Below are 17201 nucleotides of genomic sequence, written 5' to 3' on the forward strand. Positions count from 1 at the left end.
AGGCATTTCGTACTTACAACGAATATCTAGACTTTACTGTTGGGTAGTGTTTAGGAGCCTTGAAATCTCTAGCCTGCCCATGCGATATGTAAGTAAGTAAGAAAAAAAACACGTTTAATAATCTGTGTATTTACAACGCAAGTTAACGTGAGTTCTTTTTTCTGCATAGGAAGCGTGTCATATGAAAGTAACAAATCGACCTACACATGTTCAGGGCAGCCCGTCGTCTCCGCCTTCGCTCCTCGTGGCAATCGATGCCTGAAAGATAAAAAAACAACAACAAAAAACAAGTGTGAGCCATGTTGAAGAAACGCAGCGCGACTTAGACGAGACCGGGAGCAAGACAGACACACAAGTGCTGTCTGACGCACACAGATTCGTGTTCCTGCTGAGTGCAACTAAGCGAGAAATGCATAGGTGTTCTCTGCAGCTTTAAGGCATGCAGTGAATATGGATCAAATGGCTCAACAGAACTGATGCCTGGGCGAGTTAGTATGCAGAGCAGCACGACCTAGACAAGCGTGTAAGACACACACACACACACACACACACACACACACACACACACACACACACACACACACACACACACACACACACACACACACACACACACACACACACACACACACACACACACACACACACACACACACACACACACACACACACACACACACACACACACACACACACACACACACACACACACACACACACACACACACACACACACGCGCGCGCGCGCGCGCGCACACGCACGCACGCGCACGCACGCACGCACGCACGCACACACACACACACACACACACACACACACCCACACACACACGCACACACACACACACACACACACACACACACACACACACACACACACACACACACACACACACACACACACACACACACACACACACACACACACACACACACACACACACACACACACACACACACACACACACACACACACACACACACACACACACACACACACACACACACACAAGTGCTGTCTGACACACACAGACAGTACCTATCTGTGTGTGTCTTTCTATACACCCTTGTCTTGTCTAAGTCGCGCTGCTCTGCATACCGACTCGCTCAAGCATCAGTTCTGTTGAGCCATTTGATCCATAGCCACTGCATGCCTTTAAGGTGCAGGGAACACCTATTCATTCCCCCTCTATAGTTGCGCTCAGCAGGAACACGAATCCGCGCACAAGGACGCGCATAAAGACGAGGGTGTCTACTGGTGTATCAGACATGCGTATGACACTGAAAAGTGAAAGAGCCATCTGCGAGGACCAACAGACAAAGCTCTATGCCTTCGCGTTGCTTCTGTTGTACGACGTACATGAGATGATGTGCGCGGCCTGTTTTTCTTCATACAGTTTCCTCACAGTGATGAAAGAAATATGACCCGAAAGCGCAGGTTATTAGCAAATGCTGATATGAGACGTTGTACGCAAGTTGTAAGAGTCTCAAACTCCTATTGCTGTGCGGGCGAAGCGATAAAATTTCGTCCATTGCAGGCCAGGAAGCTGAAAAATAACACAAGATAACAATAGAAACAATTAGAAAACTAAAATTTGTGACCAACAATGAAATAAATAAAAATCAATGAAATCCTCCTCGTTCCCAAACCATGTTATCCCTTTCTTCGTGGAAAAGAAAAGCGCCGCGCTGATTTCCGCCTAAACGCCAGATGGTTGCCACATCAGGTCGGCTCGCAAATAGCTACTGAAAGGGTAGAATGATTAATGTCGCAATCCGCAATAGAAAGAAAAAAGCAGACTTAGAGATGACAGCGATAGCGGGTTGTCCGGCTCTTCCTTCTTAAAGGCAGCTGACGTCCGTCTCTGTTTATGCATGTATATTAAGGGGCCAGTGCTTCTTTTCATTTTCACATACAACTCGTACCATCAAGAGACGAGGCGTTTAAGCTGATTTTAGTTGGAAAACGAGTGCGGCAGTAAAACTAGCTCGTGAATGTGACGCGTGCCTTCGAAAAAAAAGGGCTAATCTTTTTAGAGCGGGTGGGCTGCATTATACAGCCCTTCAGGCCACATGTGGTCCGCGGCCGTATGTTTGGGACGCCCGACAGTAATAAGTACACGGCGCTTAAATGGTATGTCTCGTATTCGTGACACTTGGCCTGTGTAGCTAACAAGATTAGCGGTGAAAATGCTTACTACGCAGATGCTTTGTACTTTTGTTACATCATGCTTTTTCAGGTGCTTTGATGCAAGCATAATACGACGGGTATTTAGGTGTGGCCAAACAAAAATTCCAAGGATAACGTGCCGACTTGCGCCTTTAGAAGAATAAAGTTCGTGGAAATGACTCAACTACATCAAAAGCATTAAATTATTTGTATGATGTCGTTCTAAACAAAGAGGAAACTAATAAAGGTGGCTTAGCAGTAGGGCAAATCGCAACCGGCTTTGCCGTCTGAATGGATTCCGGGCTCTCCGCGGGTCCATATGGGATAATTTATTTGCTCTATAAGAAGATATGAAGGGATGGTGGTATGACTCATCAAAAGAAAACTGCAGATATTGGGATTCCGTTCGGGCGACCTCACCTCTTCGCTTGGGGTTGCCCATGTCCTCTTGAGTAAGTAACACAATGCCAGAGCTGGAGAGCGCTTCGACCGCATCCGTTCCTCCACCCGCACCGCATCCCAGGTCTTTGGAGTCCAGAGACCGGAACAACTGCGAAGGACAGGCGCCGTGGATCGCATCGATCTCAGTGCTTTAATCTGCTTGCAAGGTCTTACTGAGTTAACGCTTTTCCTCCCAATTTTTGGTGCTTCGACAACGGTCTTTTATATAAATGATCGCTTTGGAACTCATTGACTGATACTCTAGGACGAAGTTTTGTCAGCTGCTTCGTTTTATATTTCCACTGTTTGCACGTTTGTGTTTCGAAAGGTTTGGTTTGGTTAATGGGATGTGACGCCGAAAAGCAGATAAGGCTATGGAGACGCAATAGTGGAGTGTTCCGAATAATTCCGACCGATTGGGGTCCTTTACCTGCACTAGCACCACCACCGCGGCCGGGATCGACCGCACGTCCTCTGACCGAAATACTGCTGCCAAGCCAGATCAAAACTGGGCATTGCATATGGTGGTGGCATCCTTCCGAACAAGGTACAAAACGGAACAGGGGGCCCGTTTGTTTTTGTGTGTTTATAAAATAGGTTAGCAACCCTGCAACATGACATGCTGATGACTTATAGAATCCTTATGAGAGCTTAGAAAGTGGCTTCTTGGAATGTCTGCCTGAACTTCGCAACCTCATATTGAAGGGCAGTGAAGACAGCTCCATCCAATTTTTGTTCTAGATAAATGTTGATTCTTTGCCTACGTTTGATATTTCTCCGGCAGCGAAAGACGCATTTATTTGTGAGAGGAATCTTTCCAAGTATAGAGTAAAACTTCTGTCGTCCTTACCGAGAAGGACGAGTTGCGCCCGTTTTGAAGAGAATAGTGCGGCGGCGTAGCCCTCGAGATCCGTCAAGAAAAATCGTCGTCGACGCACGCAGCCTATACATTCCGCGATGAGCCGGTGACGGCGACACCTGCTTTAGTTTAGGTTTTTTTTTTTCTAGCTTATAAACGCTCCATTTCTGGTGTTAGCTCTATGGTTAGAACGTGGTACTCAATCGTCAGAGGCGAGTTTGTATATTTTGTCTTCAAAGTCCTCTAAGCTGGCGCATTGTCCCCCCCAAAAAAATGGATAGTCTTATACCACGAGCTTTCCATAACGAAAACGTTTCAGACCCAATGACGCCTACTCATACCTTTTGCTACATAGAGCTAACGGTTCAATATTTCCAGTAATGCGCTTTTTATTGTTTAGTGCATTGTTTTTAAACGCCTGACGTGTCAACAAGGTGCCCACACGATGCAAAGGATATAGTTAATAAAACACCCTCATCATCATATGGTGGCGCTACGGAGGACTACAAACCCGCGCTTGTTTGTCAATTAGTCGGTCTTCGGTTGCTTGACGCTGCAAAATAACTAAATAGGACATAAAGCAGAAATCGCTGTCTGGCGCGTGGAATAAGTAGGCGTGAATGTGGAGTGGTGGATGGTGGACGAGTGCTTGGAGATAATTTAAAATCGGCAACATCGCAGGACATGTATAACGGGTGATTGAGAGAAAAAGAAGGCAATATTTTGCCCTAACATTGACGATAAGGAAAACTTAGTGAGCGATTTTCATAAGTTGGGACGGAAAACAAACGGGAATCATTCTCCCCGTCTCATGACCTTTTAACTGTTGAACTTACCTCAGGTTTTTGTTTTTTCATGCTCTTAAATTCTAACAAAGAAGGGATACTGACACGAATGCATATTTTTAATTTTATGCGCAGGAGGAAAGCAAAAAGAGTGTTAGATCACCTTCCGTGCGCAATATTTATCGGAACGATACATAGTTGCGATCTCTGTTCGCACACAGTGGGCGGAAGGCGCACAATGAACATAACGCCACTATGATGCAATCTTTTCGTCCAATAGTATTTGGCTCATACCATCTGCCTGCCTGAGTGAGTGTTTACTCAGAGCGAAGACGCAGGGCAAAAACTAAGCTCAAAAAGAATGATAACAAAATAGAACTGGAGAAGATAAATGAATGCAAACCCTCTCCACGTCGGTAACAAATCATCAAACCTGCACGCCGTAATAACGCCTGCCACTACAGGGATATTCGTGCGCGAAATGCCTTGCACTACGTTTATTGGTGCGTGCTCAGCGTTGGTCATTAACAAATAACGCCTCGCATTTGCGCTACAGTATCCGCGAAAATCCACTGTTTAAAAATAGACTCTCAGGGCATAAGAAGTGCATTGTCATGGTCTTGCAAGCGCTCCACTAACACAACATGCAAATTTCGTGTTCACAAGCTCTCTCCTTTTCTTGATAGCGAGCTAATAGAATCGGGCTACACAGAGCGGGAAAGGCTTCAAGAGAGCGTCGCTTCTTGGTCTTGCTTGGCCTCGTTGGCATTCGCGAGGAACGCAGAGACGAGGCGGAAGGCTTGGAGTCTAGCTGCCAACTGGTTTATTTGCTCATATATCGGCCCCTTCTCCAGTAGACGGCTTATTCCGATAGGATACGGTTGGCTATGCTCCGCTCACAGCGGCTTGGCCTAGTTGCGGCGTATTTCGGGTTTACCACGGCACTCCCCCTTGGTGAGAGCGTAAACTCAACGAACGAAATAGCTCGTAAGGCTAGAGGTAGTGGCCGATTCCCTTGGGAAGCGGCGCGCCCTTCAATTGTGGCTGGCGCGGGCCCCACAAGGTTTAGGAGACTTGGTGCGTTCAAACGTCTGCTGCTGCGTGTGTAGTAGCTGCTGGTCTCTGTCGCGATATAATCCGCTGCCATGGGACGAGGCTATTCTGCACGGGTGTTAAGCGGCGGGATGGAAATGGCTGTTGCGGACTGAGTTTCCACGAGCGTAGGTTTCACTCTGTCCAATGAAACAAGTTCCCGGCGGTCCCACATTTCAATGGTGAGCATTTTCCGCCCACGACGGAGAATTTTGAATGGTCCATCACACGGTGCTTGTAGTGGTCGTCGTACTGCGTCTATACGCAGAATCGCATGACTACATGAATAAAGTTCGTTGCTCAAGTACGTCCTCCTGTCAGTGGGCTGTCGCGGAGGTGTATCTCGGACCTTGTTCGGGATATCACGTAGGCGAGATGAGCAGTCGCCGGCAGCAATGCAGGATTGTTGTAGAACAAACGCAAAAAACAAAAACAAAACTCATCAGGCAGATGTAGTGTCGTTCCGTAGACAAGTTCCGCAGTGTTGCAGCCAATGTCTACCTTGAACGCCGTGCGCAGACCCAAGAGCACAATGGGCTCCATCCAAGAGTGCTGCTCACTTGCCATGAGTGCTGCTTTCAGTTGTCGATGAAACCTTTCTACAATTCTATTGCTCATTGGCTGGTAAGCTGTTGTCCTGATGCGCGATGTGCCGATGAATTTTGTTAGACTCTCGAACAACGCGGACTCAAGCTAGCTTCCTCTGTCCGTTGTAATGGAGAGAGGAACACCAATATGGCATAGCCAGTGACCTACAAAAGCGAGAGCAAGAGTTTCGGCTGTAATATCCGGAATCGGAATAGCCCTGCCCAACGCGTGAAACGGTCGACTCAAGTCAGTATGTTTGGCCCTGGCAATGTGGTAACGGCCCTACTATATCTACAGGAATGTGGTCGAATCGAGTATTCCGTCCTGGAAACGCCTCCAACGGTCTCACAGTGTGACACTGAACCTTGGAACGTTGACGCGCAAGACACTCGCGGATCCGCTGTCGGGAATCGTGGTAGATGCCGGACCATACGAAACGTGCCGTGAGAAGCTTTTGGGTTGCCCGAATTCCTGGATGTCAAAGCTTCTGTAGCGACGCGTAGACTTCACGACGGCAAGCAGGCACGAATGGTCGAGGTTTACCTGTAGCTGTGTCGCTACAAATGTCTCCTGCTCCGGGAACAGGGAACCACTGCAGGATGTCTGACATCGATGCTTCCTTCAAGCGACGCAATTCGTAATCATCGCGTTTAGCCGCCGCCACTTTTTTTAGGTCCATTTCCATGTGACAAGTGATGGCATTTACTGGGATGCGCGACAGAGCATGGGCAACAGAGTTGTCGAATCCCCTGATGTGGCGGATATCCGTGGTGAATTTTTATAAATAGGACATCTGCCTCAGTTCGCGAGCCGTGTGAGCACCACCAACGGAATTGAGGGACCGTAAGACGTATGAGAGGGCTCGTGATCTGTCATGACAAAGAATTCAGTTCCTCCTAAGTAGTGAACGTCGTCTGCTGCTGTATTCAGGAAAATGTGTCCATGCAACCTACCTTTGTTGTTGAGTGCGATATGCGTTAGAAGTGCTGTACGGACGTCGAATATTTCGTCATGGCATGCTCTAGTGTTCTCTGGGACCCGTACTGTTTGCTCTATTTGGACTGGGCAGATATCGAGGCGTCCTGTCGACGTGAACCGCGAAGCAGGGGGTATGCATCAAGAAACGGCACGCTGAACATCGACACCATTCCTGATGATATCAGAAACTTGTTACTTACCTCCGGAGGTTAGCGCGATCCTGGGCAACGAAGTACGCTAGCAACAGGTCGCAACGTTCGCGCAATAAGCGAGTGGAAAAGAGCTTTCGCGTTGCATACTGCACATATGGTTCGTGACTTAAACCCACTGCGACAGATCACCAAAAGGATTGCAAGTCTTCACCTCTCGAGGCAAAGCTAAATCGTCTGAAATTAAAAAAAAAAAGCGAGCGCGCGGAGCGTTTGCAGCTCGCGCGGCGGCCGTTCGAGAGCAACACGCAGACGATTTGAAGTACGCACGCAGACGTCGAGACGCCTGCGTACGTCTGCCACGGATACGCAACACGCAGGAATCACGCTGCATACGACGCATGCGCAGTTAGGAGCACGCAGGCCACCTGCGTACGCAAGGATCATGCGTATGCTCACGTACGTAGTGTTACGACCGTGCATGGTCCGCACTTGCGCGCACTATTGTTCGCCTGTGGGCATGGATATGTGCTGTTGGTGCAAGGGCGCTAAGTGAGCCTGTTTCCATGAATCCTTTTGTGTGAGCCTGTTTTGCTTTGTTGAGACCCTGCAAATGCCAAATTGGCCCTGTCAAGGGAATGTCAAGCAAAATACAAAGAAAAGTCGCCTTGTGAGAAATAGCCGGATGTGCTTTTGTTCAATTGTTCACCCTTCCCATCGAGAAGCGCTATTGTCAAGTGAGGAATGCCTATTGTCCAAAGGAGACGACAGAGCGACACATCCGCTGACGTACAGGACAAGAAAGGAGCATGACGAACACGGCCATTAGAGGCATTCCCGGGAATGCAGAAAAGATTTGCAATTGTCGGAAAGGGACAATGCTGGGAGCAGTATGTGGCGCGAACGTGCACTTGGGTTTCTGAGAAGGAAATACACTTGCCGGAACCAGCATATCGGATCTTTGCTGAAGAATAGAAATGTACCTCCTCGCCGTTCCCAAGCTCTTCCCGCCAACAAGTGACCACGCCCAACGAGACAATGCCGGACCAGTCAGTGCATCAGACCATAAGTGCAGTGATGTGTTCGATTGGATGCCGATATCTGAGGGGCGTGCCCTGGAACTGGTTGGTCAGCATCTTCAGAGAGGGGCTGGACATAGGGGGTTTTAAGGACATTGCAGAGCACGAAATGACGCTCTGAGCCCTGGGTAAACGGCTCATCCAGACGCTTCTCGCTATGAACTCTTAACGCTTGTAATTTTGCTGATATACCCTTCTTTTTCATGTAAATAAGTTTTTCTCAAAGTGCCATTAAATCTGCTTATATATATTTTACCAACTTCGAAGATTTCATCCTTCATCAACCCCGAGTCTCTGCACGCTACCAAGTGAAGGCCGGGTCAACTTAGCCCCAGCGTCACGACAACTGTTGATTGGAGGTGGACCAGAATCTACAAGCCACAACATCTGGTGATCGGAGGTGGCATCTCCAGCAACAAGCAGGAGCAACAATCGGCCAACAAGAAAGCAGCTCGGAACATCGATCGCATGTGTCTGATATGGACCAGGTTCTAGAACAGGGTTAGATTTTAGAACTGGTAAAGAGTGTTGAAACGCCTTTAGGTTTGGTAATTTGCACAGTTGTTTTGGAAGTAGCCGACACTCGGAGCGATCATGGACCTACAAAAGCTGCAGAAACCGGAACTGTTGCTATTGTGGGAGGAATTGGGAATTGATACAAGTGGTTTGGCACGAAAACCCTTGATTTTAAAAGCAATCACTGATTTGGGAGCCGATGATGAGGAGCTCAGTGAAGCATGGAACCTCATCGGACAAAAGAAGGAGGAGCAACTCAGACAGCAGAAAGAGCGGGAAAAAGAGGAAAAGAGGCGTGAGCGTGAAATTGAGAGAGAAGCAAAAAGGCTGGAGCAAGAAATTGAGCTCCGGAAATTAGAAGTAGAGTTGAGCAAGAGGTCGGACAATTGTCCCCAGCTAGCGGTACCTCTTCTCAACAAGGAGGCAGATTTCAAGATGTCAAAGTACATGCAGCCATATGTGATATCAGGGGATATCGGTCTGTATCTGGCTAACCTTAAGCGAACCTGCGAAAAACAGTCCTTCCAGCGAGACACTTGGTCTCAGAGATTATTGACGGTTCTGCCCTGCGAGGCAGCGGAGGTTGTTGCGCGGCTAAGCAAGGAGGACGCGGACAACTACGAGAAGGTCAAGGCTTGCCTCCTGAGAAAGTATTGGCTTAGCGCCGAGGCGTTCAGACAACGTTTTCGGAACGCTACTAAGTCCAGGGACGAGAGTTACCCTGAATCCCTGTACAATTTAAGAGTCAATTTGGGCGAGTGGCTAAAGAGCACTGATTCCTAGAGTGATAGGGATGCTGTAATCGAGCGAATTCTTTTGGAGCAGTTTTATAACTGCCTCCCAGGAAATGAAAGAAATTGGTTACAGGACCGAGGCGACATAAAGTCGGCAACTGAAGCTGCCGAACTCATTAAGGAGTACGCTTCGCGCCGCCAATTCAGCAACCCAGTAGTGGATAGAAGTTGAGTGTGAATAACCGCCAGGAAAGGCACTTTCCTAGAGTTGCAAACGAAAAAAGGAAGGTTTCTTCAGGCAAACTCCCTAGAAAGAACGGCAGTGAGAAAAGTGGGGAAGTGACCAAGGCGCAGAACACAAAGAATAAGCTTGAGGCTAGGAAGCCGCTCACATGCTTTAGGTGTAATGAGCAGGGCCACATTTCCGTCAACTGCCGGAAAGAAAAGATTGCTTTCTCGAATGTCAGTGACTGCGATGAAAATATGCAGCTTTTGGAACCCTACCTATGACCTAGTAGTAAACGGGAAGCCTTGCAAGGTACTGCGCGATTCGGCCGCAACGATGGATGTTGTCCATCCGGCGTATGTGTCGCCTTCTGACTATACAGGACAGTGTGCATGGATCCGCCAGGTAGTGGAGGAACAGAGTGTGTGATGGCCAATCGCGAACGTGGTCATCGAGGACCCTTTCGGCGAGTTAACAACCGAGGCTGCCGTTTCCGGAAAGCTTCCTAAGTGCTATCCGTATCTGTTTTACAACAAATCGGACATGCTGCTGCGAAAGAGGGGCATCCTTTTCGAAGACAGATTTGTGCAAGCCTTAACACGTTCAAAGGCGCGAGAACTAGCTACACTGCTCATTCCAGAAAAATCCACAGCGGAGGAAACGGCAGTTAAAACAGTGGTCGATGCGGAAGATAACGGGTCAGACAACTTTGAGAGCGAGGCATCTCAGATAAGTCAACATGAAAGTGAGCTTGATGAGACGCGGAATGAGGACGTTCTTGAGAGTAACCTCTTGCCGCCAGTGTCTAGTAATCTTACGAGACTTCTAAGTGGAACCCGAGAGGACTTAGCTATGGAGCAAGCCAATGATCCCAAGATACAAGAGGCTGTTCCGCTGCGCGAGGTGACGTCCGAGAGTGTAGTGGATTCGCTGCTGTCAGTGTTTGGACCTTCCGATGTCCAAAGTGATCAGGGTGGCGCTTTCAGAAGTGTCCTCACCACCTCATTTCTCGAGGGATGCGGCATTAAGGTAGTGCACAGCTCGATCCACCATCCGCAGAGCAACAGCGTAGAAAGATGGCATTCTGTTCTCAAACGCGTCCTGAGGGGACTGTGCTATGAAAACAAGCGCGAATGGGATACCTGCCTGCCTGCAGCACTTTTCGCTTTGCGGTCAGTGCCGCACGAATCCACTGGATTTAGCCCAGCCGAGTCACTGCGCTCACATTTGCGAATGGTGCGCGAAGCCTGGGAGGGGCGCGGTGAAGACCCAACAGTAGTGGAATTCATTCTGAACCTCCTGAATCGCTTACATAACACTAAGGAACTCGTTGAGGCCAGCATGAAGTCAGCCCAGGCTCGTTCCAAAGTGTACTATGATAAGTCAGCCCGTCCAAGGACGTTTCGTATCGGGGACCAGGTGATGTTGCTGAGAGGTTCAAGGCAGAATAAGCTCGAAGTACAGTGGGAAGGACCTGCTGAAGTCGTTGCAAAGCTTTCTAACACTAACTACGCAGTGAAAATCCTCGGTAGGTGTAAAGAAGTGCGCATTTATCATTGCAATCTTATGAAGCCTTATGTGCAGAGGGAAGCCGTAGTAAATCTAACGTTAAACCTTCTCGAGGAGATGGGGGACAACTTGATTTGCCTCAACGGAAAAGAAAGCAACGCTCAGGAGCTTCTCAAAAAGACGGCGCAGAGAGGAGAACTAAAGAAATCCCAGCTGTCCGATCTGGGCGAGATAATAACAGAGTTTGAGGCCTGCTTCGTGGACAGGCCAGGCAGGACTGATTTGACTGAGCACGATATTGAGCTGACTTCAGACGTGCCAGTGTGATCAAGGTGCTACCGATTTTCTTCAAGGCAAAGAGAAATTCTGGATAGGGAAGTAACTCGCATGCTGGAATTGGGAGTAATAAAACCCTCGGAAAGCGATTATGCTTCGCCTATGATCTTAGTAGAAGCTCCAGGTAAAGACCCTTTGCCTGTGGTAGACTACCGAAAGCTAAATTCTCTCACCAGGGATCAAGTATATCCTATTCCGAATATCGAGGAGAGAGTAGAACAGGTCAGTAGAGCGGCATATGTGACTACGCTGGACCTTACTTGAGGATACTGGCAAGTACCGCTCACTGAACGCGCCAGCAGATACGCGGCTTTCGTCACTCCGACGGGCAGCTACCAGCCAACAATGATGAGTTTCGGGCTCAAAAATGCTCCATTTTGTTTTTCCCGACTCATGGATAGGGTTTTAAAGGGGTGTGAAACATTCGCGGTGCCTTATTTAGATGACATTGCGATTTTTTCCGACTCATGGGCGGACCATATGGTACATCTAAGAGCTGTACTGAGCCTTTTGCGTCAAGCTGGGCTAACCGTAAAGGCCGAGAAATATTGCCTGGCAAGGGCGACCGTGGACTACTTGGGTCATAATGTAGGTCAAGGTTTCAGGAAACCCAGCGAGATTAAGATTTCTGCGGTAGCAAACTACCCGCGGCCGAGCACGAAGACGGAAATTCGGGCATTCCTGGGGCTGACGGGATACTACAATCACTACATCCCTAACTATTCAGCTTTGGCTAGCCCCCTGACCGACGCTCTCCGCAAGACAGAACCGACAAATGTAGTCTGGGACGAACAAAAGGAAGCCTCCTTCGTAAACCTGAATGCTGTGCTGATTAGCCGTCCGGTATTGCGAGCTCCAGACTATGACCGAGAATTCACGGTCCAGTGTGATGCAAGTGATCGAGGGCTAGGTGCTGTTCTCTGCCAGAGAGATGACGACGGTAATGAGCACCCCGTGCTCTACCTGAGCAGAAAACTGAGTTCTAGAGAGAGGGCTTAATGCGCGTCAGAGAAAGAGTGCGCTTGCATTGTATGGGCCATTCAAAAATTGCAGTGCTATCTTGGAGGGGCCAAATTCACCGTAGAGACGGACCATAGTCCCCTTGCTTGGCTGCAAACTGCGACATCGAAGAACAGTCGCCTTCTGAGGTGGAGCTTGATTTTACAGCAGTACAATTTTGAAATAAGATACAAAAAGGGGAAGTTAAATGGGAAGGCGGACGCGCTTATCCGCTGTTTCTAAGCGGTCCGAGGTGTTCCTCACCATGTATCCAAATTGATACTCAGGTTCTTTTTTTTCTTCTTTTTTGTGCGCTTGTGCATGTGTGACTATGTAAAGCAGCACGTTTGGTTTTCTAGGCATACGTGGGTCCTGAACGTCTTGAGTGTGGGCTTTTCTCGGACAACGATGGCAGTTTTCTTTTCACCTGGTCTCTTCAGACGGGAGCCGAGTGCTTGCTTAGACATGTGGTTGAGTTTCAAAGACAGCTCAAGCAATTTGGCCTACGACAATCAAGATAACGCGACAGGCAACAGCGAGCTTCAAGCGTTCATGTGCAGGCCATTAAGTCGTCTCTTCATGCAGCAGCTGCGACTGCTGCCCTCCGTGACTCTTCTGGCGGGGGAGGAGGCTGTTACGACCGTGCATGGTCCGCACTTGCGACTATTGTTCGCCTGTGGGCATGGATATGTGCTGTGGATATGTGCTGTTGGTGCAAGGGCGCTAAGTGAACCTGTTTCCATGAATCCTTTTGTGTGAGCCTGTTTTGCTTTGTTGAGGCCCTGCAAATTCCAAATTGGCCCTGTCAAGGGAACGTCAAGAAAAATACAAAGAAAAGTCGCCCTGTGAGAAATAGCCGGATGTGCTTCCCATCTAGAAGCGCTATTGTCAAGTGCGGAATGCCTATTGTCCAAAGGAGACGACAGAGTGACACATCCGCTGACGTACAGGACAAGAAAGGAGCATGACGAACACGGCCATTAGAGGCATTCCCGGGAATGCAGAAAAGATTTGCAATTGTCGGAAAGGGACAATGCTGGGAGCAGTATGTGGCGCGAACGTGCACTTGGGTTTCTGAGAAGGAAATACACTTGCCGGAACCACCATATCGGATCTTTGCTGAAGAATAGAAATGTACCTCCTCTCCGTTCCCAAGCTCTACCCGCCAACAAGTGACCACGCCCAACGAAACAATACCGGACCAGTCAGTGCATCAGACCATCAGTGCAGTGTTGTGTTCGATTGGATGCCAATATCTGAGGGGCGTGCCCTGGAACTGGTTGGTCAGCATCTTCAGAGAGGGGCTGGACATAGGGGGTTTTAAGGACGTTGCAGAGCACGAAATTTGGCTCTGAGCCCTGGGTAAACGGCTCATCCAGACGCTTCTCGCTATGAACTCTTAACGCTTGCACTTTTGCTGATATACCCTTCTTTTTCATGTAAATAAGTTTTTCTCAAAGTGCCATTAAATCTGCTTATATATATTTTACCAACTTCGAAGATTCAATCCTTCATCAACCCCGAGTCTCTGCACGCTACCAAGTGAAGGCCGGGTCGACTTAGCCCCAGCGTCACGACAGTAGTACTAAAGCTCTCTATTAAACGCTGGAATTACCGGAGTTTCGCAGGCCGAATGGCATGCGGAGGAGCTAGAACAGGCCGAAGGGCGTTGCTATCGCCATCTTCGGGAAGTCTTCTAGATTCATTGGTATCTGATGGTAGGCCCGCATGAGGTCGATTTTTGAGAAACTTGTCGCACCCTGCAAGCTGGCTGTGACATCATAAATGTGAGGTACCTGATAGCGGTCGGGTACTATTGCTTGATTTAGGGTTCGGTAATCCGGTACCATGTGCAGTGCTGCAGCTCAATGACTGGCGGGCTGGTGGATTATGCCGAGCTCGAGCATGTGGACAAACTCCTTTTTGTGCTACTTGCACCTTTTGCGAAGACAGGCGTCGTGGCTGTGCGTTAACTGGTGGGCCTGTGGTAACGATGTGGTGGCAGACATCGTGTTTGATGGCCCTACCTGCCTGTGGTGGCCGCGTCAGCACGGGGAAATCACGGAGGATGCCGGCAAATCGGGAAGCGCCGGACGGTGCCACGAGCGTGAGACTGAGGAGAGGCGGATATAGAAAACTGGGCGAGTTGGATTGGATTCATTTTAAAGCAGCGGGAAAACACAAGACTAAAAGGAACAGGAGACGACACAAGCGCTTACGTCGTCTCCTGTTCCTTTTAGTCTTGTGTTTTCGCGCTGCTTTAAAATGAGAGGCGGATGCTTGGATGGCTTATGACAGGGGCTTCTTTAAACGCCATTTGTGGACGTCAACAAGTAGTCCAAGATTACGCAAAAGGTCCGCTTCCAAGATGGGGAATTTCACATCGACCACGACAAAAATCCACCGAAATATCCTTTAAGTCCCACATAAGCATCCAGATACATTGGACACAAGCAGATGCTGAGAACACTGAGCAAAGAAAAGTTGACCACCTCACACACGAAGTTCCAAACACTAATGCGCCCCCCACCAGGCTCCTTTTTGATATGCCCGCTCCGCTGTTCCCATCTTAGCATCCTCTTTAAGGAAAAGTACACGTACCCTCATTCCCCCGTGTACTTTCCCCTCCCTCATAACTTAACGAGATTGGAGGAGGTTTCCCTTAGAATGATAAGAGCTGGGGCAGCCCCTAACCCGTCGGTAACATGCCGATGGGAATCTCAAGAAGACATTGTACCCACCACATGCCCGAAGTGTTTCACACCAGCTGCAGAAGTGGATGTTTGCCACCTGCTGTGGACTTGTGCAGGGACAAGGGCATCAAAGACACAGATTCTGCGGGAAGTGGGACTATACCAAAACAAGGGAAGAGGACTTCTCCAAATGGCTTACCGACAACAATAAGACAGAGAGCCTTCTCTGGTTCCTTACGGAAAATAATTTACATGAGTTTTTATAATATGCCTTATGGCAAGCTTGCGTAATAAACAAAACAGTACCAGGTCTAGTGAGAGGGATAGTGTTGGCCTTGTGTCGGTATTCTCGTGTTGTTCACAGCTTGCAACGGTGATGCCGCTGGTCGTTCGTGATCGGCTGGCGACACCGACACTACACTGACTTCTGCCCGTGTGTCCACCAAGAAACGGGTGCCTCTTGGTGGACACACGGGCAGAAGGGTCACTGGTCGCCCTCATTGCTGGCCTAGGGAGTTTCCAGACTTCTTGCACGGAGGCACAGAAATTTGTGCAGCACTGCCAAACTTGCGATGGCAACAGAACACTCAGCGTTGTTGCTATTGTGGCTGTGCGTTAACTGGTGGGCCTGTGGTAACGATGTGGTGGCAGACATCGTATTTGATGGCCGTACCTGCCTGTGGTGGCCGCGTCAGCTCGGGGAAATCACGGAGGATGCCGGCAAATCGGGTCGGTATTGTTGTGCACGCTGGTTATCGCTCGACTGTAGCGCCGCGATGGTGTCAGCAAAGCGAGAAATCTTGTTTTGCATCTCTTGCAGAAAGTTGGCGGGCACGGCGGTGCGTCTACGTGCACCGCCGCAACTGTCGGCGTGGCGACGGCCGCCATGGTTTTGTCGGCGAGTTTAGCCATCTTAGTAGCGTCTATCTCTATCACAATGGACGCCATGGGGCATATGCGCATTTATGGGGAGTCTTTGCAGAAATAGCTCCCACACTAGGCGGCTGTCGACGCTTGCCGTGCTGCCTTCCAGTTGTTGCATGTAGCGCAACAGTTGGCTAGGACTGCGGTCACCCAGTTCGGCCTCCCGCAGTTGCTGCTTGAGACGCTCCGGCTCTGAAGGCGTAACATGGTGAATTAGTCTCTTTAAGGGTTTGGTAGGCATTACCCGCTGGCCGCGCAAGAAGTCCTGCACCTCGCAGGCCGTTGCAGGCGTTAGGCTGCTCACCACGTGGTGGTATCTCGTGCTGTTGGCATTGATACGGACTCGACTTGTACGAACCGAAGTTCTGGGTCCCCGGTCCAAAACGGAGGCAGCATAACGTCCAGTACGGCTACTGTGGGACTGGCGACGTTGCTTCGCTAGTCCATGGCGATCACGTCCGGGTCACCAATTGTTGGCACGCGCGAGGAACGCAGAGACGAGGCGGGAGGCTTGGAGTCTCGGTGCCAACTGTTATTATCTTTTATGTATCGGCCCCACCTCCAGTAGCAGGTCGACGTCGGTCGGCTACGGTTGGCTATGCTCCGCTATAGCAGCGCCATGTACTAGCTGTGGCGTATTTCGGGCTCACCCCAGCCTTTAGCTCCTTGTTTTGGTACTTTCACTCGTCCTATGTCGCTCTTAGTTCGGACGAATGAAGCCTCCTAATGCTCAATAACGTTCTTGAGCGCGTGTATTCAAGCAAAATATTGTTCGGTTGCGAAGACTTGGATATAGGTAAAGTTTCACTGTACAGGGGAGATAGCAGAAATTCTAATAGCGGAGTGGGTAGGCGCCGTGCTATGCGCATTTCTGTCCACCGCGCTTGTACACGCGGGCTCCGTTATTTTTTGTTTTGTTTATGGCTTACCATGTCTCTCGTCAGAAGGTCCTTTTTCCTGAGCAGGTACAAGGCTTGGTCGACACCCAACAAGCCAACAACCGTGCCAGGTGTTCCGGTTACTACTAACGTTTCCTGAGACATAGGCTCGGGTAGATTTCCAGTAGGCGTCCTTGCCAGAGTGAACTGGAATAGAAAGGTGGCGGGATTCACGTTTTTCTGCA

General features: G+C 49.3%; 1 protein-coding gene across 1 annotated transcript in view; it reads right to left on the reverse strand.

The window, feature by feature from the left end:
- The window catches only part of LOC146205541 (complement C3-like), a 130135-nt gene that overhangs the window by 70585 nt on the left and 42349 nt on the right, over window positions 1-17201 (reverse strand). Inside the window, exons 14-16 of the mRNA XM_084590252.1 lie at window positions 17008-17163; window positions 2591-2720; window positions 205-258 (exon numbers count right to left, since the gene is read on the reverse strand). Of these exons, the coding sequence (XP_084446378.1) occupies window positions 205-258; window positions 2591-2720; window positions 17008-17163 (340 nt within the window). The remainder of the gene's footprint in view (window positions 1-204; window positions 259-2590; window positions 2721-17007; window positions 17164-17201) is intronic.

The sequence above is a fragment of the Amblyomma maculatum genome, chromosome 1, assembly GCF_055883805.1.
Source record: "Amblyomma maculatum isolate TAMU_Amacu chromosome 1, ASM5588380v1, whole genome shotgun sequence".
Lineage (NCBI taxonomy): Eukaryota > Metazoa > Arthropoda > Arachnida > Ixodida > Ixodidae > Amblyomma > Amblyomma maculatum.